Source organism: Mesoplodon bidens (genome assembly GCF_964165515.1).
Source record: "Mesoplodon bidens genome assembly, chromosome: 18".
In the NCBI taxonomy this organism is placed as follows: domain Eukaryota; kingdom Metazoa; phylum Chordata; class Mammalia; order Artiodactyla; family Ziphiidae; genus Mesoplodon; species Mesoplodon bidens.
In genome coordinates this window covers 30,591,746-30,614,031 of record NC_138175.1, presented here as the reverse complement: position 1 = coordinate 30,614,031, position 22,286 = coordinate 30,591,746, and the positions used below count along the sequence as shown (strand labels likewise).

The 22,286-nt window shown below is 52.1% G+C and overlaps 1 protein-coding gene across 1 annotated transcript; it reads left to right on the top strand.

The window, feature by feature from the left end:
* Positions 1–733: 733 nt before the first annotated feature.
* IRX5 (iroquois homeobox 5) lies at positions 734–4,117 on the top strand. Its single transcript, XM_081216584.1, has 3 exons — positions 734–1,368; positions 2,444–2,849; positions 3,010–4,117. Exons 1-3 carry the CDS (start codon positions 1,120–1,122, stop codon positions 3,804–3,806), a joined length of 1,452 nt encoding a protein of 483 aa, XP_081072710.1. The 5' UTR covers positions 734–1,119; the 3' UTR covers positions 3,807–4,117.
* Positions 4,118–22,286: the final 18,169 nt, after the last annotated feature.

Below are 22,286 nucleotides of genomic sequence, written 5' to 3'. Positions count from 1 at the left end.
TACTGGGTCCCCAGTGCCTCCTCCCTCGCCGTCTGGCGGGGAGTTGGTGGAAGAGAGGCCGGGCCGGAGACGTGCAGATGTCCAAGGCCTGTCTCTCGCCCACCTGCTGCTGCTGGCGGAGAGGGACAGTCAACCCGGACTCCCTGCGCCCTGGACGCTGGCATCCATCCGGCTCTCTCGGGGGCCTTCATTCCGGGTATCCAACTCGCTCTCGGGTCCCCTAGCTTGGGGGAGAAGCCAGGGGCGGGTGGGCGGCGATCTGCCTTGGAGCTCAGCCTTCTGGCGAACGAGAAATCCGCTAACTCCGCAATTTACTGCGGCGTACAGAAAGCAGAGCTTTCGCTGGCGCGCGGTCCGCGGCCTCGTTCTCTTTGTGCGTCGAAGCGGCGGGACCGGCCATCAGGGCCCGCCTTGTGTCGGAACCGCCGCTCCACCCCGACTTAGCAGGGGAGGAAAGTTGGAAGAGATCGGCGCGCCTGGGATGTGTTTGTCATCCTGGGGCCGGCGCTCAAGAGTCTGAGAGAGAGAGGGAGAGACCTAGGAGGGGAGGGGGGGAAATAAGAGGAGGGGGGAGAGGAGGGCCGCGGAGGAGAGGCGGGCGCTAGGGAGGGGCAAGGGGAGCGCCAGCGAGCGGGAGAGGGAGCCGGGGAGGAAGAGGGAGAGGGCGAGGCGCGCCTGGCGGCCGGGTTGGCTGCGGCCGCCCAGAGGCTCCTGCCAGTCCTCCCACCGACTACACCCCGCGAAGGAGGAGCTTCAGGCGCGCACAAGGCGTCAGAATCCTCAATTTCCAACTTAGCATCTTGGCAGGACCTTTGCGAAGCCAAAAGCAGAGCCCCCCAGTGCAAAGAGCGAGGGGGAAAAAGAGAAAGCAGCAAGGGAGGGGGGGGGGAAACCCTGCCGGGGCGAGCGAGGCGCGCAGAGGAGCGGGCTCGGCGGCCGCAGCCGGAGGCGCGCGGGAAGCCAGCGAGGAGGCGCCGCGGGCCGGAGCCCGGGAGCCGGGGCCCGAGGAGAGGCGGCCCAGGGCAGCCGGAGACCAGGTGCCCGCCCGCACGCCCTCGCAGGGCGCCGCCCGGCTCGTTGGCGGCCGCGGCGCGGAGCGCCCCATGCCCGTGCGTGGCCATGTCCTACCCGCAGGGCTACTTGTACCAGCCGTCCGCCTCGCTGGCGCTCTACTCGTGCCCGGCGTACAGCACCAGCGTCATCTCGGGGCCCCGCACGGATGAGCTCGGGCGCTCGTCGTCGGGCTCCGCGTTCTCTCCCTACGCCGGCTCCACCGCCTTCACGGCGCCCTCGCCGGGCTACAACTCGCACCTCCAGTACGGCGCCGACCCCGCGGCAGCGGCAGCCGCCGCCTTCTCTTCGTACGTGGTGAGTGAGCGGGAGCCGGGGCGGGCGAGGGCAGCTGGGGCAGCCTGGGGCGGTCGGGGGCTGCGGGGGACACGGGCCTCGGCTCCACCGCGGGCCGCCCCTACCAAGCCTCGCGGACCCTGCAAACTTGGGCGATTGTCTCCCTCGGCTTCGCCCGGGCCTCGGGCTCAGGAGTTGCTCGGAGAGAAGAGCCGCGTCTTGCTCGGATCGCTGAGTTGACGGAAAGGGTTTTTTGGGGAGAGGTCGCTGCGATTAAAGAGCAGCATTTGGTTCAAACGTGAGCTCCAGGCCGCCCTGCACATTTTACTTTCTTTCTTTCTTTCTTTCTTTTTTTGGTTTTGCCATTTGGAGAAAGTAGTTCAAAAGAAATAGACCCGAAATCTGAACAGAAGCGTGCTAAGTCTGTGTAAATGTGTTTGGCCTCGCGTTTAATTAGTTCTCCAAAATGTTGCAAATCCGTAATCCTATCTTTGCAATCCGATTTGGAGGTATTAAATTTCTGAAAAGTCGGACAAGCTGCGGTGTATCCGGGATTTTTCGGCCGGGTGCACTTTCTGGAAAAGCGCCTTGGCTTCGGTTTGGGGTAACACTTTTGGAGGGGTGGGAGCGCAGAGGCAAGGCTTAGCTTTTCGTTTGCCTTTCTCTGTGGGGAAAAAAAAAGTCCTTGATTTCCTTTGCTCACCACCCTTGCTCCCAACGCGCAACCACTCGGGCGCGGAGCGCAGAGTCGCCGCCGCTACCCAGGCCTCTCTCTGGGTAGAGGGCCCGGCCGCCGTGGCCGGATCTGCGCACGGAGGGAGGACATTCCCGGGCAGAGGGGGGCCTACCAGGGGCCAGGGAAGCCAGGGCGGCTCCAAGCGCCCCCAAGGACTCAGGAGTTGGCGCCCCCGCTTCCTTATGAGGAGGAGGAGGCGTTGCCCCAGGGTCTGAGCTCTCCAGCCCTACCCCAGGGGAAGCCTGAGCGCGGGCCTCGCAGCCCGAAGACCCCTGGGCGCAGGGAAAGTGTCTTTCAGTCGCCCAGGTGGTACTGGGGACCACGGCCCACCCTCACTTTCTCTCTGCCCCTTCCCTGCAGGGCTCTCCCTACGACCATACACCCGGCATGGCAGGCTCCTTGGGGTACCACCCGTACGCAGCACCCCTGGGCTCGTACCCTTACGGGGACCCCGCGTACCGGAAGAACGCCACGCGAGATGCCACCGCTACACTGAAGGCCTGGCTCAACGAGCACCGCAAGAACCCCTACCCCACCAAGGGCGAGAAGATCATGCTGGCCATCATCACCAAGATGACCCTCACCCAGGTGTCCACCTGGTTCGCCAACGCTCGCCGGCGCCTCAAGAAGGAGAACAAGATGACGTGGACGCCGCGGAACCGCAGCGAGGACGAGGAGGAGGAAGAGAACATTGATCTGGAGAAGAACGACGAGGATGAGCCCCAGAAGCCCGAGGACAAGGGCGACCCCGAGGGCCCCGATGCAGGTTGGTGGACGCGGGAAAGGGTGCGTTAAGCAAAAGGGGGACTGGAGAGGGGGCGCACAGGGCTTGGAGGTTGAGGGCAGGGGTCTTTGCCTTTGCGGGCGGGGACCTGGGCGCCGCCGAGCGGCCTCCGCGCCTCTGACCGCCTGGGTTTCGCCCGCAGGAGGAGCAGAGCAGAAGGCGGCTTCGGGCTGTGAAAGGCTGCAGGGGCCGCCCACCCCCGCCGGCAAAGAGACCGAGGGTAGCCTCAGCGACTCGGATTTTAAAGAGCCGCCATCCGAGGGCCGCCTCGACGCGCTGCCCGGGCCCCCCCGCGCCGGCGGGCCCTCCCCGGCCGGGCCTGCGGCAGCTCGGCTGGCCGAAGACCCGGCCCCTCACTACTCCTCGGGCGCACCGGCTCCGGGCCCACACCCAGCCGCGGGAGAGCTGCCCCCCGGTCCCGGAGGGCCCTCGGTCATACACTCGCCGCCACCGCCACCGCCTCAGGCGGTGCTCGCCAAGCCCAAACTGTGGTCTCTGGCGGAGATCGCCACATCCTCGGACAAGGTCAAGGACGGGGGCGGCGGGAGCGAGGGCTCTCCGTGCCCACCGTGCCCCGGTCCCGTAGCCGGGCAAGCCCTAGGAGGCAGCCGCGCGTCACCAGCACCGGCGCCATCGCGCTCGCCCTCGGCTCAGTGTCCCTTTCCAGGCGGGACAGTGCTGTCCCGGCCTCTCTACTACACGGCGCCCTTCTATCCTGGCTACACGAACTATGGCTCCTTCGGACACCTTCACGGCCACCCGGGGCCCGGGCCAGGCCCTACAACGGGTCCGAGCTCGCATTTCAATGGATTAAACCAGACCGTGTTGAACCGAGCGGACGCTTTGGCTAAAGACCCGAAAATGTTGCGGAGCCAGTCCCAGCTAGACCTGTGCAAAGACTCTCCCTATGAACTGAAGAAAGGTATGTCCGACATTTAACGCGGGCTGCGTCGGTCCTGGACTTTCCTAATTTATTAAAAAAAAAACATGGCCTTGGCAGTTATTTTTCCATCAACATGAGAGAAAAACAAAACTACCCCTCCTACTAAAAAGTTTATAGTTCCTGGAGATGGATGACATAAAAATGTAAACATCTCCACACACAAACAGAAATGTCTTAACCAACTGAAAAGAAAAATTTAAAAAAGGATTTGTATTAAATCTTATTCTGTATATTTAATGTAGCATTTTTGTATTTAAATTGATAACTCAATATCTTTGAAGTAAATTATGAAATTAAGACACCTGTACAGGCATTTAATGTTTTTTTGTAATATAAATATATACATTTGTGTTTCCCCCAAAACTGTTTCATAGTTTTAAAATACAAGTTTAATTTAATTTTTTACACCTATTGATTTTTCTGGGTATGAGCTGAAGTATTATTACAGAAAGGAAACAGGTTATACTCTTAGATTTAAAAAGTAAAAGAAACTGCAGCCGCCTTTGTAAAATGCAAAATATTTAATTAAAAGAGATTTTAACATAATCAGAGCCACTCATTACTTTTTAGAAGCCACAGTAAACTGTCCATCGCCCTGGACAAAAGGTGCAAACTGCAACTTTTTTTCGAAGTGGGGAATGAAAGGTTCCACCGAACCTAGTGTGCCAGCGGGAAACCGTAATTAGGCTTCGAGCCCCGGGGAACCTGGCCCTGCCCGGAATGCAGATTTGGATCACTGATGTGAGCTGCTGTGGGGAGATTGGACCCTGGAGGAGGGAGGAGAGAGACCCAAGTGTGTGCCCAGAAGGGAGAAGAGATGGCAAAGGCAGCTAGAGACACGCACCACCCGAGCTCCATTGCTTAACCTAATTACTTCCAATCAGTGTCGTGTTTTATGCAAAGCAATCAGCTGGTGAACTTTGCTAATGAGTTCGATTTTATGCCGGATTTAGCCCTTATTACTCTTTCAAAGGTGCTCTGGGCTAATGCGGGCGGGAAGCGTTAGGGGATGACAAGGAGAAGGCTTTCCCAAGTCACTGTCTTCTCTACCCCTTCAAAATTGGGCATTGATCTCTTCGCTGGATTTGATTAGATTAGTAAATGTTCCATCCGCGACCGTGCGGGTGGTAGGCGGCCGGGTACATTCCCCGCGCAGCCGCGGGGCTGGGCCGCGGGACCAGCGAGGGGACGGTTCCTCCCTTTCACAGGTAGGTGTCACACTTGTCCTGAATTACAAGCCTGCACTTTGCAGAGTCGGAGATTGGAGAGAGAGTGGGCGGAAGTGGGGGAGGGAGTGCCATAAGCGCTTGGGGGAAGCAAGGGGAGCCCCGAACGGACCAGAAGAGCCCCCCGCCCCACCCCCAAGGGCCCCTTTTTGGACAAGCGGCATTCAAAAGTTCGAGGACGTTTGCCTAGATAATGAGGCCGTTGTGGACTTGATCAGGCTTGTCACTTTAGCACTTTTCCCATCTCGGAATCAAGAGTCCGAGTAGCTACAAAAGTATTTTTGAGGTTTTATTTTCTCCGTTTAATCCCGCATCTTTCATCGCAAAACGAAAAGGCAGGTTGCGTCTCAATCCCACATGAGGAAGAGATACCGCCCTGCGCCCGAGGCCCGCCAGCACAGTCGGTGCTCGCGTCTCCATTTTGCGCGGGAGATGGGGAACCAAGGACTTGTGGAATTTCGTGGGAAATTTTCACTGGTCGGGGGACGGGAGGCTTTACAGCAAAAACATACCCCAGCGAGGGGAATTAATTTGCTCCATTAAACCCAAGCCTGAGCGTAGAGAGAATGTGTTTGCACATAACACCGGTTTAATTAGGCTAAATCAAAACTCACATATTTGCACTTCTACTCAAGACCACTTTAACCCTGTTTTTTTAAACACAGCCCAAATTTTCACCGGAGTTTTCACTTTTGCTACTTTTTTTTTTTTTAGCCTGTAACGGGGCTCCCTTAGCTTATTCGAATTTAAACAAGTTTGAAAGCAGCATTGTCCAGATGTTTTCTTGAACAGCAGTCGACTTCAGTGTTTAAATTAGTGAGAAAATTCACGCAGGGAAGATGGTTTCAAAGCTGGAAGTGTGAATGGTTAAATATGCATGAGACGATCGTATTTTATTTTGTCCCTTTAATTATAAATGATTTTTTTAAACAATTGAATTCCAGAGATGACTTGCCCTACCCCCCGCGCCCCAGCCCCCTCCATCCACCCCCCGACAGCCCAGTTCACAATCAGTTTTTTCCCCCCTGTTGAATATGCAGCCCCAGGAGTCACCTTCTCTTCTAAAAAAGTCAGAAGAATAGGCCAGTCGCCTTCTCTTAAGAGAGAGTTTAAGGACGACATCAACTCTGCGGGATTTGGAAGCACTGGCCCTAAACCCTGCCCAATGATTTTAAAAAGAAAATTGTAGGCTTCCTTGTGTTCCCGGGAATATGCAAATGGCGCGGCGCGGGCCTCCCGGGTCTGATTGCCGAGGCTCCGGGCTGGGAGCCGAATGCCCGCGGGGGCTGCCTGGGAACGGGAACCGCGTACCGGGGAGCCCGCGGCGTTTCTCCCCAACGAGGGGCTGCGCGAGACGCCTCCCGGCTGCGCAGCGAAACCGCCAGAGTCTGGAAGGCTGGTGCCCACATCGCTGCCCCCTGTCCGCATCCCTCCTGCCCTTGGCCTCTGCAGGGTCGAGGGTTTTCTTTGCGTACTTCGTCCTAAGTACAAGCCCCAAATTAAGTTTAGGGTTTTCTCCTTTGCAGAGCGGGGTTTCGGTGGCCAGTGGTTTTTCTGTTGTCTAGAGACTTCTCAGTTTGGGGGCGGCCTGCTGGGCGGGTCGAGGTATGTGCAGCTAGGAAATGTCTCCCGTGTTTAATCCCAGAAGTAGATGCGTGTCTGTAAGGTCCCAAGACCCTCCTCGAGCCTCCGAGCCTCAGCCTGGCCGCATCTTGGGCCGTGTCGAAGGCGATGCTCCTTGCAAGGGGCGCTGGGGGAAACCTTCCGGCGTGTGCCAGGGGTTTGTTCGCAGACTTGGACTGGGGCGCGGAAGTTATGCGAAGCAGCGCCTAAGACACCTCGGTGCTGGGGTAGCGCGGGCGTTTGTCACCTGCGCTTGGCCGCACTGGTTGCAGCCCCCAAGCAGAGCCTAGCTTGGCACTGAGGGGACTAGGAGTCGCTGAACCCCTGGCAACAGAGGCCGCGGGACCACTGAGTGGGGTCCCTGCAGTCAGCCCCACGAGGCAGCGCCAAACCGGGGACCGGCTGGGTTTCTTCCCTTGCCCCCCTGTGCAGGGCCGAATCAGCTTCTGGGATTTGGGGCGAGGAACCAACAGCCCAGTCAATCCCCGAGGGCGCATACTCGGGCATTGAGGTGAGGCTGCAGAAGGGGCCCTTTCTCCTTCCCGCTCTTCGGACCGGGGTGCCAGGGCCCGAACTGCTGTTCCCCGGCCTGGGTGAGGGGCCTTCATCGAGGCCTCCTGGTTTGCAAACCCCTCAGGGCCTCTCATTCCCTGAGATGTGCACAGCTCTTGGAGCCTGGAAGGTTGGGGGCTGGGCTGCGGTGGTCGTGCGAGCGATTTCAGAACTGGCCGTTCCTACCAGCCCACCTGTCCCACCTAACAAGCTGCCAGCTGGGGCGGAGGCACAGAACAGCGCCCTGCAAAGCGCCCAAAGTGAAAGGAATGTGATTGCGCTCCCAAGAGGGAGCCGGAGGCGGATGCAGTTTAGGAAGGGCGCCGCCTACTGGTCCCCGGGCGCCACGCGGCTCGCAGAGAGGAGGAGTTAGGCGACACCCAGCTATGCCCTCCACCCACAGCGGGGCCTTAGCTCTGGACCCCAAGAGGGTCAAACGTAAATTGCTCCGCCATCCCACTCGCTTCGGCCTGGGACCCAGGACCCAGTTAACATTGGGGATTCGGAAAGCACGGCCTTCGACTGGAAGAGTATTAACCCTACAGATTCCTGCCACGGCTTGGGCACAGCCTTTAAAACCTGGCGGCAGGCAGTTGAGAAATATGCGGGCTGCTGGGGCAGCCTGCGGGGTGTGGGGTGCGCAGCGGTGCGCAGTCCAGGCAGTGCCGGTGCGCCCGCTCCGCTTCAGGTGCAGGTATTCCGTTTCTGCTGGCCTTTCCACTCCCGGCCTCTGGGCCCCGCACAGTTTTAATTTGCGGTTTGGCATGTCGGGGGTCTACGACGCAGCCGCGCCCCCAAAGATCGTTTCTATCTTTTGGCCTGTAGGTTGGACATCTTTAGGAAAAGGAAAAACAAAACAAAACTACCCTCGAATTCTTCAAACCCTATTTCGAAAGCACCTTTAATGAGCTCGGCGTGGCAAAGGAGGAGGTGCTCACCTGGACGTCCCCCTCTACCCATCCAGAAGCGCTAACGGGAAGTCTCAGCTGGTTTCCCCCGGTGCAAGGATGTTGGGGACAGCGGGGGGCGCGCCCTCTACCTGACTTTCGCCTTCTTTGCCACTGGGCCCCCGAATAGGAGGAAAATCGGCCCGACCGGAATCTTGCCTCCTGCTCTCCCCGCAAAGTGGCCAAAGCTGTGGGACTGGTCCTACACCCACCCCACGGGTCTCCCTTTTGGACCAGGCCAGAGCTAATCTCCTTTTCGTTTTCGCGCTAAATGCGACTTGGGTCCCAGGCACGAGGTGGGACCCAGGTTGTGGCCTAACACGATCGCCTCGGGGACCGGGCTGCAGCTCTGGCTGCACACCCAGCACTGGCCGGCCCCTCCAGGCCGTTGGGGATCTCCGGCCTCCCGTCGGCCGCAGGCCCCAACCCTGGGTCCCCAAGGCCGCCCTCCCGGCCGCGCTCGTTTCCGGCGCCCGGACGAGCCTGGCGCTCCCAGACGCCACTTTTCTCAGTGAAATCTGCTTTTATTTGCTCCGAGCAAACCCCGGGCTCTCAGCGCTCTCGCCTGATGGATGCAAATGTAAATGTGCACTTATTTAATTGGATCAGGCCCCAAGATAAAAGAGATAAACGGCTCCCCGTTTGCTAACTTATTTTCCGAGGCATGCAGCGCCGCGTGGAGGGGAAGCTAATGAAGGAGAGGCGCGTCGCTGGGCGCTCGAGCGCTGGTCGGTCGGCTCGGCTTGGGCGGCGGCTCCTCGTCCACCTCCTCTGCATGCGCCCTGCCCGCCGGGTAGGATCCCCTTGAGACTTTCTGTGCAAAGGGATTGGAAAGTGAGAAGGCGCGGCTTCGGCTTCGCGCTTGCAAATACCCAACCTCTCGCCACAGTGTTCTGTGGTTTTTACCCAACTCTCCATACTGGAGTCCTACTGGCAGGGCCCATTCGATAGAAAATCCTTTCTTGCTCCTCTCCCCAGGCGTCGTCTTTCACCCCAGGCGGGGGTTTCAGAAAGAAAGACGGGAGGGACGTGGAAAAGGCCAGGGGCGTCCCCCACCTCCACCCCGACCCCCGGCCACCAGGGTCCCGTGGAGTCGCCCTTTAGACGGAAGGACCACCCTTCTCTGTTCCCAGGTGGCCCTCTTTTGGATCCTGGGATTTCTTTCAGGATTGGCGTGGATAACCCCCCCCTCCCCCAATGTATGCCCGCAATGCACACAACCCTTCAATAGTTTCAAAGGGTCGCAGAACCCGGACATCCAGACTGTAGGAGGAGAAAGGACTGCCTGACTCCCAGCTCCACTGGGCGGGAGTTCAGAACTTCAGCACCAGTGCGTCGGTCTCCGCCGTCCTCGACAAATTCGTTCCCCAACTTTGGGCCTCGGTTTTTCCGGCAAAGTTTTTCTTCCGTTTAGAAGGGGTGGAGGAGGTCTGGGTGGGTGAAGGCAAGAGACCGGCTGAGACAGACTGCGGAGGATGGGTGCAAAGGAGCCTGGGAAAGGGGGCGGAGACCCTTGCCAGGTAGACCCCAGAGGCTAGGCTGGGCAGGGCTGGGACTGGTGAGGCCCGGCTGGTCAGGGCGGCCTGGCCGCGTCCCATCCCCAACGCGCTGATGGATTGGCTTGTCAGGAGAGCTCTGTGCGCGGAGCCCATCAGAAAGCACTTACCTCGCTAAACTGAAATTACTGTCTTTTCAGGGGCTAATTTGTGTAACTCCCATGGAGGGGCTTGGAGGGGGTTTGATGAGGCATAAAATGATGATTAATGAATTTATCGGCCGCTGCTCATCAAACAACGGCTGGAGAGCTCCGGTCCACACGGGGCGGCCTGGCAGCGGCGCTCAGCACAGCTGGGGTTCGGCCCCCGGGGGTTCAGCGCCTGCAGTGGTGTTCTCTTGCACCCAGCCCTGGCTCTGGGGGCTTTCCTTGACCTTAGCCGCTTTCTGCTGACCAGCCTCGGATTTGGGGCGCGGGCTCCAGCCATGCCGCCATCGCCCCCTGCGGGCCAGCGGCTCAGGCGGTGGTGGAGGTGGGGGGAGGCCAGGACTCCAGTGGCTGCAGGCCCAGAGGTGGACAGCACCTCTCCAGCGTCCTAGAAGCCAGGACTTGAGTGTGACCAGGGCACCCCAAGCAGTGTGAAGATGGAGATGTAGGCTGTTGTCCAAAGGCGTTACAGTGTACTGGTTGGGTCCTTGGGCCTTGGTGGCTCAATCCTACCTCCCTCTGCAATTTACTAAGCTGTGGGTCCTTGGGCAGTAACCTCTCTGAACTTCAATGACCTCCTCTGTAGAATGGGCCTGTACCACCCCTGTTTTTTTTTGTTGTTGTTGTTTGTTTTTGTTTGTTTGTTTTGCGGTACGCGGGCCTCTCACTGTTGCAGCCTCTCCCGTTGCGGAGCACAGGCTCCGGACGCGCAGGCTCAGCGGCCATGGCTCACGGGCCCAGCCGCTCTGCGGCATGTGGGATCTTCCCGGACCAGGGCATGAACCCGTGTCCCCTGCATCTGCAGGCGGACTCTCAACCACTGCGCCACCAGGGAAGCCCCCACCCCTGTTTTGTGAGGATTCTAGTGGGTGGCAGATAGTCATCTTTCAATACAGTTATTAGGGTCATGCTCTCTTAGCACTTCACTTCACTGGAGATGCTAGCCAAGGCCTGGGGGGAAGGGGAGAGGGTGGGAGACTGAGGCTTTGGCTTCTGACTTGGGGAGAATCCCGCCAGAATGGCTGTTGTTCTTTAGCACTCTTCCCCTTCCCTGCCTCCTCTGGCTGTACATCACTCTCTGGGGCTTGATTGGAGGGGGACACTGGGGAGCCTGGAAAGGCAGCTCTGATCACAGCTGAGCTTTGGGGAGCTGACCGGACCTGCCTTGGGATCCCCTGTGGGGGCAGAATTGAAGTTCGAGTTAGTTCACAGGACAGTTCAGACCTCCTCTCATGTATGTATAACCCACCCTTTTCCTGCAGGCTGCTGTCTTTTGGAATGTGTCCCCAAGTCATTTTAGCCACTTCCTCTAGTCTCAGTCAAAATCCTGCAGCCCACAAACTTATAAACTCAGCTTGGAGTCTTTACCTCCCCTGCCTACCTTGTAGCCCGCACACTGCCCCACCCAGATCTCCCAACAATTGGCTCTACCTTTGCCTCCCTGGGACATCCTGCCCTGCTGAAGCAGAGCACAGGGAAGCCCTTGGCATTGACCTCTCCAGTAAGAGGCTTGGTTGGCCTCCATGTTAGTGCAGCTCCACTTAAACTATTTTTTCTCTTCCTGCAACATACATAACTGAGCATCTGTAATATGCCAGATTCCTCGTTCTAGGTACTGATGATGCAGCAATGAACAGAGCAAAGTCCCTGCCCTCCTGGAGCTTACATTTTAGAGGGGTGGGCAGAAAGTAAACAAGTAAGTGTGATAATGGCTTATCACAAGCTCCAGGTGATGAGTGTTAGGAAAAACATTAAGTAGGGTAAGGGCATGGACAGGAGTGTGCTCTTGGAGTGAGGGCAGTCTGGGAAGCATCCCCTAGGAGGGGGCATTTGAGCAGAGACCTGAAAGAAGTTAGGGGATAGGCCAGGCAGGTATCCCAGGGAAGAGAGTTCTGGGAAGAAGGCATAGCAGGTGCAAAGATCCTGAGGTGGGAGCAGGTTTGAGCAACACCAAGAAGACTTTTATGGGAGGGGATTAGATCAAGGCAAAGCCAGGTTCAGGTTATATGGGGCCTCGTAGGTCCTGGTGAGATCTTTGGATTTTATGATGTGACAGAGAGAGAGGGAGAGAGAGAGGGAGAGGAAGGGAGGGAGGGTTTTGAAGGGAGAGACAGGATCAAATCTATGTTTTAAAGGCATCCCCCTATATGAGGAGCTGAGACTCTGGGAGGACAAGAGTAGAGGCAGGGACCAGTTAAGAGGGTGATGGAGAATTTAGGGGGAGGTAATGGAATGCGGTCTTGGTCCAGCATGGTAGCCGGGGAAGTGGGGAGAAGCAATCAGGTCTGGGCTGAAGGTAGTGTCAACAGGCTTTGCTGATGGATTAGATGTTGGGAATAAGAGGAGTGGAGTTCTAGTTGCTTCCAAGAATTTGAGCCTGAAAACCCAGAGGCATGGGGTTGCCATTTGCTGAGGTGTCCAGTGGTAAGGGAGGAGCAGGGATTTTTTTTTTTTTTCTGGAGAAGGGGGAAGTAAGATACTCATTGACCTGATCCCCAAGCCCTTTGGCCCAAAGGAGTTGCTCTCGTGGACATGCTGGTCATCCAGTGTCCAGGCCAAACCCTGAAGTGAACAGATCCTGCCGCCTGAGACCAGATATCTCAGACCTTTCTAACCCCATCTCCCCTTTTATTTCTGTCTCTTTTCCTTTCCCTTTTTCTTTTCTTTTTTTTTTTTTATCAGTGGAGAAACTGAGGTTCAGGAAATGAAAATGACTTGCCCAAGCTCACACAGTGAGTTTATAGGCAGCACCGAATTGGAAACCTGGGTCTCCTAACTCCTAGGCTGTGTTCTCCCTCTGTCTCAGCCAAGCTAGGATCTCATGGATATCTGTATTTTAACGGAGAACTCCTGGAAACAAAATGCCTTAACAGAGAGGAATGAATGTAGAATGGTGGAGTCTCAGACACTGTGACAGGCTGTCAAGGGAGATATTTTTAAGCAGCGCCGGGAAATATCTTAGCCCTCCTCCAAAGCTGCTGGAGGACAGGCTGCCTCCTCAGGACTCTGTGTGTGAAGTACAGATGAGGGAAAAGCTAGGAGTACGTCATCTCTCCCAGATACTCAACAGCAAGGAAGTACTAGGACATCTGCCCCTGCCAAAGAGGGTTTACTTCCCTAAATAATTGCCATCTGAAAAGATTTGCTCATTTCTCCTGTTGGAAGTGACTGCCTGCCTGCCCACAATGATCTCACATAATGCAGCACAAATGAATGTTCCTTTGCCCATCATTTTACAGAGCAGCTCCTAGCAAACAGATTTGAACTGGGGACAAGGACTCCAATCATAGGTCTTTCATGCATTTATTTTGTATTTCTTTCTTTCTTTCTTTTTTTTTTTTTTTTTTGATGTCTCACCTTGACTGTTTTTGGCTTTTTTTTTCCCCACCTCAATCCTTTTCTTGACACCTTGTGGCATATATATGGTCGTCAGCTCAGGGATTTTTTCTGTAAAATCTATCAGTGGATTTGTCCCCAAGGGAACCCACAGGCCCTTAGGAATAGCATCTCAATGTCTTTCAAGCAGAGTGAGACATCTGTTAGCCCTAGATTGCAAATACCCTCACAGTTCCAGAACATCCCAGACACCTTCCCAGCTAACACAGTTTGACATCAGACTTACCACACAGTTGTCATTGCTGAGACTTTTTTTTAAGGTCCAAGCCACAAGGTTTTTTGTTTGTTTGTTGGTTGGTTGGTTGGTTGGTTGGTTGATTTCATTTGCCTTCTATTTGTATTCAGCATCTAAATCCAAATCCTGTGGCTCTTTTTCTAAATACTCATACATGCAAAGATGTTCCTGGTAGTTGAGGACTGATTTTCCTGGATCACATAAAAGAGTGGATGAGCGGCGACTTGGAGAAAAGGGTATTTTTGGAATAAACACCACCTCTTTGCACTCATGAAGAATGTGGTAGAAAAATCGTTGGCCTGGTTTGTTTTGGTTGGTGGAGTTTTTTTTTTTTCCCCTCTCTCCAGACACTTTTTTCTTTCTTTCTTTCTTTTTTCTTTTTAATCTTTTCCTTTTAATCTGGTAAGTGCCTGACAGGCCCTAGAAAATGTCTGAGGAATGTCTGAGAAGGCTCCATAGGACTCGAAATTGCAAGGAAAGGGTCCTTACCTTGCTCGGTGTTCCCCGAAACTTACTCATTTGAGCCCCGCCCTCCCAATCCTTGTCATAGCCTACGATTATTGAAACTACTATTTACAGAACAATTTCCTTTGAATTTTGTTACCATTTACTTATATTGAAAGGAATGCTTGTACCGCTACAGTCACTGAAATACTAGTATCTCTTGCCGTCAGTGGAAGACAATTATTAAGAAGCCAGTTAATTAAGTGAAGTTCTTGGCCTCCTGGGCTTTGAAGGCAACTGGCGTCTCTCAGGGTCTCTGGCTGTTCTAGAGGTCACTGCAACCCCATTCCTTCTGCTTCGCCCATGATTATGTAGGTCACATGAGCATCTTTTCACCCACACCTAAAGTCATCCTGTGTCCCCCCCAGAGATGTGCTTCCCACACTTTAAAAAATAGTAACTGCTCATTTTACAGATATGGAAATTGAGGCCCTGAGAGGTAAAGCAGTTTGCTCCAGATCACACAGCTTGTTGGTGACAGAGCAGCCAGGGATGGCTGCCCCCTGTCCCCACCCTGCTCCCCCTACGCCCTTTTCTTAATGAATTCCTTGCCCTGTAATCCTCATCTCTGGGTGAGCTTCTGGGGAGGTAGGACCGAGATGGGAGAATCCTTACAAACCTTGTAAACTTTTGTTCCTCCCATTCCACTGGTTCTGCAAGGCCTGAATCTCTTTTTTCCTATCTGTGGGTCATGCTTTGGGGGTAACAGGCCAAGACCCACAACCCAATATGCTCTTTGACGCCACAAAGGACTCTGGTCCTTCTCCATTTCTTCTGCAGGGGAAGAAGAGAGGGTTGGAGCCTCCAGCTCTGAGCAAAATTTGGAGAAGGGGTGGGTGGGCTTGAGGAGGTGGATGCATCTCCCTTTGAGAGGTTCCTGCCCTGTCAGTGCCCCTTTTTCCAGATACTTACAAGTGGGAGGTTCCCATCCCTCTCCCCTCCTTTTTGAAGCTGGCCACAGAGACGCATGGGAACTTTGTTTAGTGCTAACAAGTAGGGTGTTGTTAGGTTCCCGGCTGTAATATCACTCCAAGTGAACACCCCTGTACACACACACACACACACCCCCTTTGCTCCTTTCTCCTCTCTTTTCTTTTCTCCCTGGGTGGGGACCTTTAGCATAGCTTGTTTATTGGGTAGGCCCTCCCTCACCTGCCCTGGAAGGCCTGGAAGGTGTTGCAGCACACCTGGCCTACATCCAGCCCGCACTCTCACCTCTTCTCCAGGCCACCTATCCACTACCTGAAGTCTATCTCCAGCCGGAAGGACCACAAGCAACTCAAATTCAAAATGCCCCAAACTAGGTTTATTCCTAGGTATTTTATTCTTTTCGACATGATGGTAAATGGGATTGTTTCCTTAATTTCTATGTGGTATATATATACAGTGAAATACTACACAGCCATAAAAAATGAAATTTTGCCATTTGTGACAACATGAATGGACCTGGGGGGTATTATGCTAAGTGAAATAAGTCAGACAGAGAAAGACAAACACTGTATGATCCCACTTATATATGGAATCTAAAAAATACAACAAAGTAGTGAATATAACAAAAAAGATGCAGACTCACAGATATAGAGAACAAACTGGTGGTTACCAGTGGGGAGCAGATAGGGGGAAGGGCAAAATAGGGGTAGGGGAGTAAGAGGTACAAACTATTAGGTATAAAATAAGCTACAAGGATATATTGTACAACACAGGGAATATAGCCAATATTTTATAATAACTATAAATGGAGAATAATCTTTAAAAATTGTGAATCACTATAGTGTACACCTGTAACTTATATAATATTGTATATCAACTATACTTCAATAAAAACTAAAAATAATAAAAAGAAATATATATATATAAAAGAATAAAGCCAGATAAACTGACAGATGAAAAAAAATGTCCCAAACTAGGGCTTCCCTGGTGGCGCAGTGGTTGAGAGTCCGCCTGCCGATGCAGGGGACACGGGTTCATACCCCGGTCTGGGAAGATCCCACATGCTGCCGAGTGGCTGGGCCCGTGAGCCATGGCCGCTGAACCTGCGCGTCCAGAGCCTGTGCTCCACAACGGGAGAGGCCACAACAGTGAGAGGCCGGCGTACCGCAAAAAAAAAAAAAAAAAAAAAAAAAAATTGTCCCAAACTAAAGTCACCTCCTTCCCATTCCTAGCCTCACCCCAACCCCAGATTGGCTTCTCTTGCCTTCCTTCATCCAGTGACCCAGTGGAAGGACTTCAGAAACATGCCAGCAGTTTCCTTTCCCCAATGCTTCATATGCATCCACTCCCCAAGTCCCATAGATCCTTGTGAGGGATCTTGTTCAACCGTCTCCCCCGCCTACTGCACTAGTCTGAACTTCATCATCTGTCATATTGACCATCACATACCTCCTGAAGGTCTCCCTGCCCCAGCCATCTTTGTAGCACCAAAGTAGAGCCCAAAGCCTGGAGCGTCCTGGGTATTCAATGCATGTTGATGGAAATGAAAACAAAGAAATGGATTCCAAGCCAGTGTACTTGGATTTTTCCCATAGAAATGAATTTTGAAACAGCTCTGGGGTCAGACAGATGTGAATTCAAATCCTGACTGCCCTCTACTATCTTGGGTATATTAGTGAACCAGATTAGATGACTAAGAAATCTAAACAGAGAGGCCCAGGACCTGTGGTGATGGAGAAGGTGGACTCTATTGGGTGCCAGACTTCTTGGATTCCGTTCCTATCTGTGCCCTCTGCCAGCTGTGCAACCCTGGGAAAATTCCTTAACCTCTCTCAAATTCAGCATCCATAAAACAGGGATAATACAGCACCTACCTCACAGGGTGAGGATTAAATGAGATAATGGATGCAAAGTGCACTAAAGCACATGGTGGACTCTCAAGAAATGTGAGTGCTTACCATTATTACTCAATAAATATGGTTTCATATGATTGCAGATGATTTCATCTGAGAATTTCTAAAATTGTGTAGCGTGTTTTCTCCATTTCTTAACTACTTCACATCTTTTTGCTGATCAGCAATGGTTAAGATGTCTAGAGTGAAAAAAAAAATCTTATTTTAAGAATCACTCCTTGGAACATTATTTCATTACTTAAACTTTCTGCTGACTCATCTGTTCTGTGGTAACGGAATCTTTCTTTACCAATAACTTTAATTACATCAATCACTCATTCCCAAAACTGCTGAATAATGAAAACTCTTAGAGGTGACACGATGGACTTCTGTCACAGAAGCAGGGGCTTTTGGAGGGAGATATAATAGGCTTTTCTTTCCTTTTCTTTATTTTTTTTTAATAGCAATCAGTACTTCAAATAGGGAAATATGTTTAGCTTTCATGATTTACTATCTGTCCATCTATCTCTCTAACAATTTATAATTAGGAATGACAATTCACAACTTCCTGAATTGAATTGAATGGAATTTGCTTCATCTTCTGACATTTCTTAGTCATAAGGCCCATGTCGCCACCTTGGTGATAAAATAAGTGATGTTTGAGAATTCCAACACCAATTCCTTTGCTAAAAGCTGCATAACAATCACATAGTACAGTTAACAGTTAACATATTACCTAAACAATTATTTTGTTATTGATAATAATAGCTACCTCATTGAGCTCTTAGTGTATACCAGTTATTCTACTGAAGATTTTATGTACATGAGCTCAGTAAAGCCTCATCAAACCTATGGAGTACACACTATCACTGTCTCTGTTTTACAGGTGAAGAAACTGAGGTGCTGAAAGGTTAACTTGCCTGAGTAAACGTCAAAGTGACATATGAACCTAGGAATGTCTGACTGTCATTTTCTGTGCCTAGATGGAGCCAGGAGGGAGTTGATGGCTGTTCTTTGCAGTTTTAGGCAGCAGTTGTTTTTCTGGCTATTCACAGCTCAATTCTACTGTGAGTAGAATAAGGTACCTGCTATTTGCTGACCTTGAAATGTTATCTGATGCTACAGAGAAGCAGTGATCCTCCATGTGACGAGGGCCGGGGTGGGGGGCGTTGGCGTGCATCTCACAAAACCCTGTCCCAAAGTGCCTGCTCTTCCTCTCTCCTATCCCCTCCAGGCCCTTGGCCCCTCCCTCTTGGACTGTGACATCAGCCTCCTAGCTGGTTTCTCTGTCTCCAGGCTCTCCCCCATCTTTCCAACTACATACTCTTACCTTACTAGCCAGGAGACAGTAGCCAAAGGAGCTACAGAAGGTTGTAGAGCAGGAGAGTGACAAAATCAAAACTATACTCCAACAGATTAAAGTCACAATTCCTCTCTCAGTCATTTGAAGCTCTTCATCAGTCTGACCCCATTCTCCCAGGTGACCCCGTCTTCCTAGACCCTTCCTGGGTATCTTGTGCTCTGGTCACACTGGCTAAACAGTCACTTTCCAAGCTCTTTTCCCCAGGATGAGTCCCCTGCCTCAGAGCCATCATCCCAGTCACCTGTCTAAATCCACTTGCCCTTCAGAGATTGAGTTCAAGTGCTTCTAGCAGCTTCTAGGGCTTTCACAATGGCTCCAGCTCACACTGCTTCCTCTCCACATGGGGCTGCTGCTGAGGAAGAGACAGCAGAGCGCATGGGCTCTAGGGTCAGGGAAAGCTGGGTTTGCATCCCATCTCTGCCACATGCCAGCTGTGTGACCTTGGGCAAGTGGCTTAACCTCTCAGAGCCTCAGTTCCACCGGAGTGAAGTAATGATGATACTATCTGTGTCCCGGTTTTTGGTTAGAGGGTGAGCCTGTCTGTGGAGGGCTTTAGAAGTCATTCATTCCAGGACCACCTGCAAAGCCAGTAGGTTCTTTGTTCACATATTAGCATCCATGTGCAGGACTGGAAACAAGATAATTCCAAAAAGTACATGCTTCTGTGAGCTTTGACCTGGCTTTTCATCTTTGCACGTACATTTCCAGAAACACACAGATCTGGTTTTGCACTCTCCTAGGCTATTTGTCTGGAGCCCCATACTGTTTATCTGACTATGACTTTGCAATATATCTTACAATATGACAGAGCAGTCCTTACTTTTTGCTTTTCTTGTTCAAAACTCTTTGACTTGGCTATTTGGGGGCATTTATTCTTCCACACAAGTTTTAGGATGAATTTAACAAGTGTCAAAATCATTAATTTTGGTACTCTTTCCCTCAGTACTGTACCAGGACAGAGTCTGAGCTTCAGGGTAATAGGTGTGAGAGCACCCAGGTGATTCTCTGAGGATACAGGTGGAGAAAGGAATCAAGTGCATACCAGAGTCTATAGAATCCATCTTGGGCACCCTAAGGTGTAGCCTGGGGTGCCCAAGATAGACTACAGTCAGTCTAAGATGAACCTGAGGGCCCAGATGTCTTACCTTGGGTGCAGGGGAGGGGCAAAGATGGTGGCTCTGAGGCAGGATGAGGGAGGGGCTCACCACCTGCTCCTGGCAAGGGGCACTCACTTGTGCCTGGTGTTCTTTGCAGGGTGAGGAACTGGCTGTGTGAGGACTTGTACCCACACCCAATGAGGGAGGTTTCCTCACTTCCATCAGGTTTCCCTTAATACCCCTGGCCCAGTCCTGAGTCTTGACATTTTCCTATTGCGTGTTAAGTGTCGGGGATTGAGATTGAATTGTGACGAGGAGTGCAGCCTTGGGAGCCAGGCTGCCTGGGTTCCTGCCCTCCACACTCACCTCCCGCCTACCCCAGCTTAGCCAATGGCACCACCATCTAGAAACCTGGGACTCAGTCTTGGCTTTTTCCATTTTCTCCAGATCGTCACCTCTGGTTATGAAATCTGGATTCAGACTCGGTGGATTCAATGTCCTTGATTTTTTTCCTTGAATCTACACTTTGTTACCATCACCAACATTGTAATGCAGGCCACTGTCATCTCTCACCTCCTCAATGGCCTCCCAGCTCTAGTCCTGTTTCCTGAAGTTGATTTTCCCCACTGAAGATAGACTACATATGTGATGATATAATTCTTCTGCCTGAAATATCTATCGGCTCTCTATTGCCCTCATGCAAGTCTTGAATTCCTAAGTATAATGTTCCTTTAAACATTAGGTTCTAAACCTGCAAATGGCAAACCTGTTTGCCATTCATATACACTATTTTGCCTCTGGGCCTTTGCACATGCTGTTGTTCCCTCTGTCATGCCCCAGTTCTCACTGTCTGCCCCCCACCTTTCTATAGTCAACCCCTACATGGTTAAAGATCTGTGCTTAAAGTTCCCTCCTCCTTCAGTGCTAAAGGTGTCAAGTAAGGAACAAGCAAAATTTACTAGTTGTGTGACCTTGGGTAATTAATTCATCTCTGAAGTTCGGTTTCTCTTTCTGTAAAATTGGGCGCAATCATAATGATAAAAGTCCATTCTAGCTGGACAGTTTAACCGTCAGTGTGTGATTCACTGCCTCATAGGATTGTTTTGAAGATTAAAGGAGATCATTGCAGGCACATTTCATAGACCAGTGGAGGAATAAACAGAGGCACAAGGCCCAGTCCTAGCCTTAAGGAACTTTCAATGAGATCAGACTCATACCACCACAGCTGACAGCTCCTTGAGAGCCATTTCCTTCCTTCTCTTTTCCTAAAGGAACCCTACCTTTGTATGGGGTGGCAATGTGCCCAGCCCTAGGAGATGGACCGTTTATCTCTAGGCCAGTTGTGATCATTCCATTCTCCTTGCCAGATGCTCACTTTCCCAGCCTCCCTTACAGGTAGGAGGCCATGTGACCAATTCTGGCCAATGAGACGTGAAGAGAAATCTACTAATCTTTCTGAATCTCAATCTCTACTTTTGTAAAATGAGTGGGTGGAATCAAACAGCAGGGTTGCTTAATACCCCTGTTTTTTTTTTTAAGCAGAGGATTCCCCCCCCCTTTTTTTTGCGGTACGCGGGCCTCTCACTGTTGTGGCCTCTCCCATTGCGGAGCACAGGCTCCGGACGCGCAGGCTCAGCAGCCATGGCTCATGGGCCCAGCCGCTCCGCAGCATGTGGGATCTTCCCAGACCGGAGCACGAACCCGTGTCCTCTGCATCGGCAGGTGGACTCTCAACCACTGCACCACCAGGGAAGCCCCCCACCCTTTTTTAATTCCAAAAAAGTCTTACGTGGAATGTTAATGTATAACAAAGCACAATTGCTCTAATTGAAAGGGAGATTGGAGGGTGCAGGAACTCCATCCTACTCTTCCCATCCACAAAACAATACTTGGAAAGCCACTGGGTCAGAGCATCTCCACATCCTATAGTGGATATGTGTTATTTTATTTGTGTATATTTTTGGATACTTATTCTAGTCCAGCATTCTGAATTTCCCTTGGGAACCATCTCTCCCCTCCCCTGGGTCTAAAAGCTTTTTAAAATTTTTATTTTATTTATTTATTTTTGTCTGCGTTGGGTCTTCATTGCTGCACGCGGGCTTTCTCTAGTTGCGTCGAGCAGGGGCTACTCTTCGTTGCGGTGCGCGGGCTTCTCATTGCGGTGGCTCCTCTTATTGCGGAGCACGGGCTCTAGGTGCGCGAGCTTCAGTAGTTGTGGATCGCAGGCTCTAGAGCGCAGGCTCAGTAGTTGTGGCGCACGGGCTGAGTTGCTCCGCGGCATGTAGGATCTTCACAGACCAGGGCTCAAACCCATGTCCCCTGCATTGGCAGGAGGATTCCCAACTACTGTGCCAACAGGGAAGCCCGGTCTAAATGCTTTTGATGAAGTTAATTCAATTTTGATTCTAGGGCTAGACATATGATTTAGGGCTGCCCGACATTCCATCCTTTTGGGTTCAGTGACTGGTTCAGAAATATGCACATGACTCGATGTGGTCCAGAGAGATTGAAGCCTCAGATTTTTATTAAAATTGAAGAGAGGTACAGGCTCTTTTTTCCCATTGAACTTGAACTCTGGGACTATGAAGACCTGAGAACAAAGCCTACATGGAAGGGAACAGAGCTGAGAGATGGAAAGAGACCAGATCTTAGAGAATTTGATCCCTTGGATTAAGTTTTGCCTGAAGACAGACAGACCTACCACTGAATTTTTAGTTTTGTGAGTCAATAAATGTCCTTCGTTTAAAGTAGTTTGAGTTTCACTTTCTATATTTGCAACCCAAATGGTTCCAACTAGTACAGATTCTTTCCAGATCTAGAATCTCGGATCCTCTGAGAGGTAGATATTAAGGCCATTCACAGACTTTCCAGTTTTTCTCATTCTGGGCATGTGGGAGAATTGTACTTCTCCACTGATTCTGAGCGAGGCAGGGCATATGCCTTCCTTTTGTCAATGAAACGGGAGCAGAAATGTGATAGGTGTCTCTTCCGGGTGGGCTCTTTACCAGT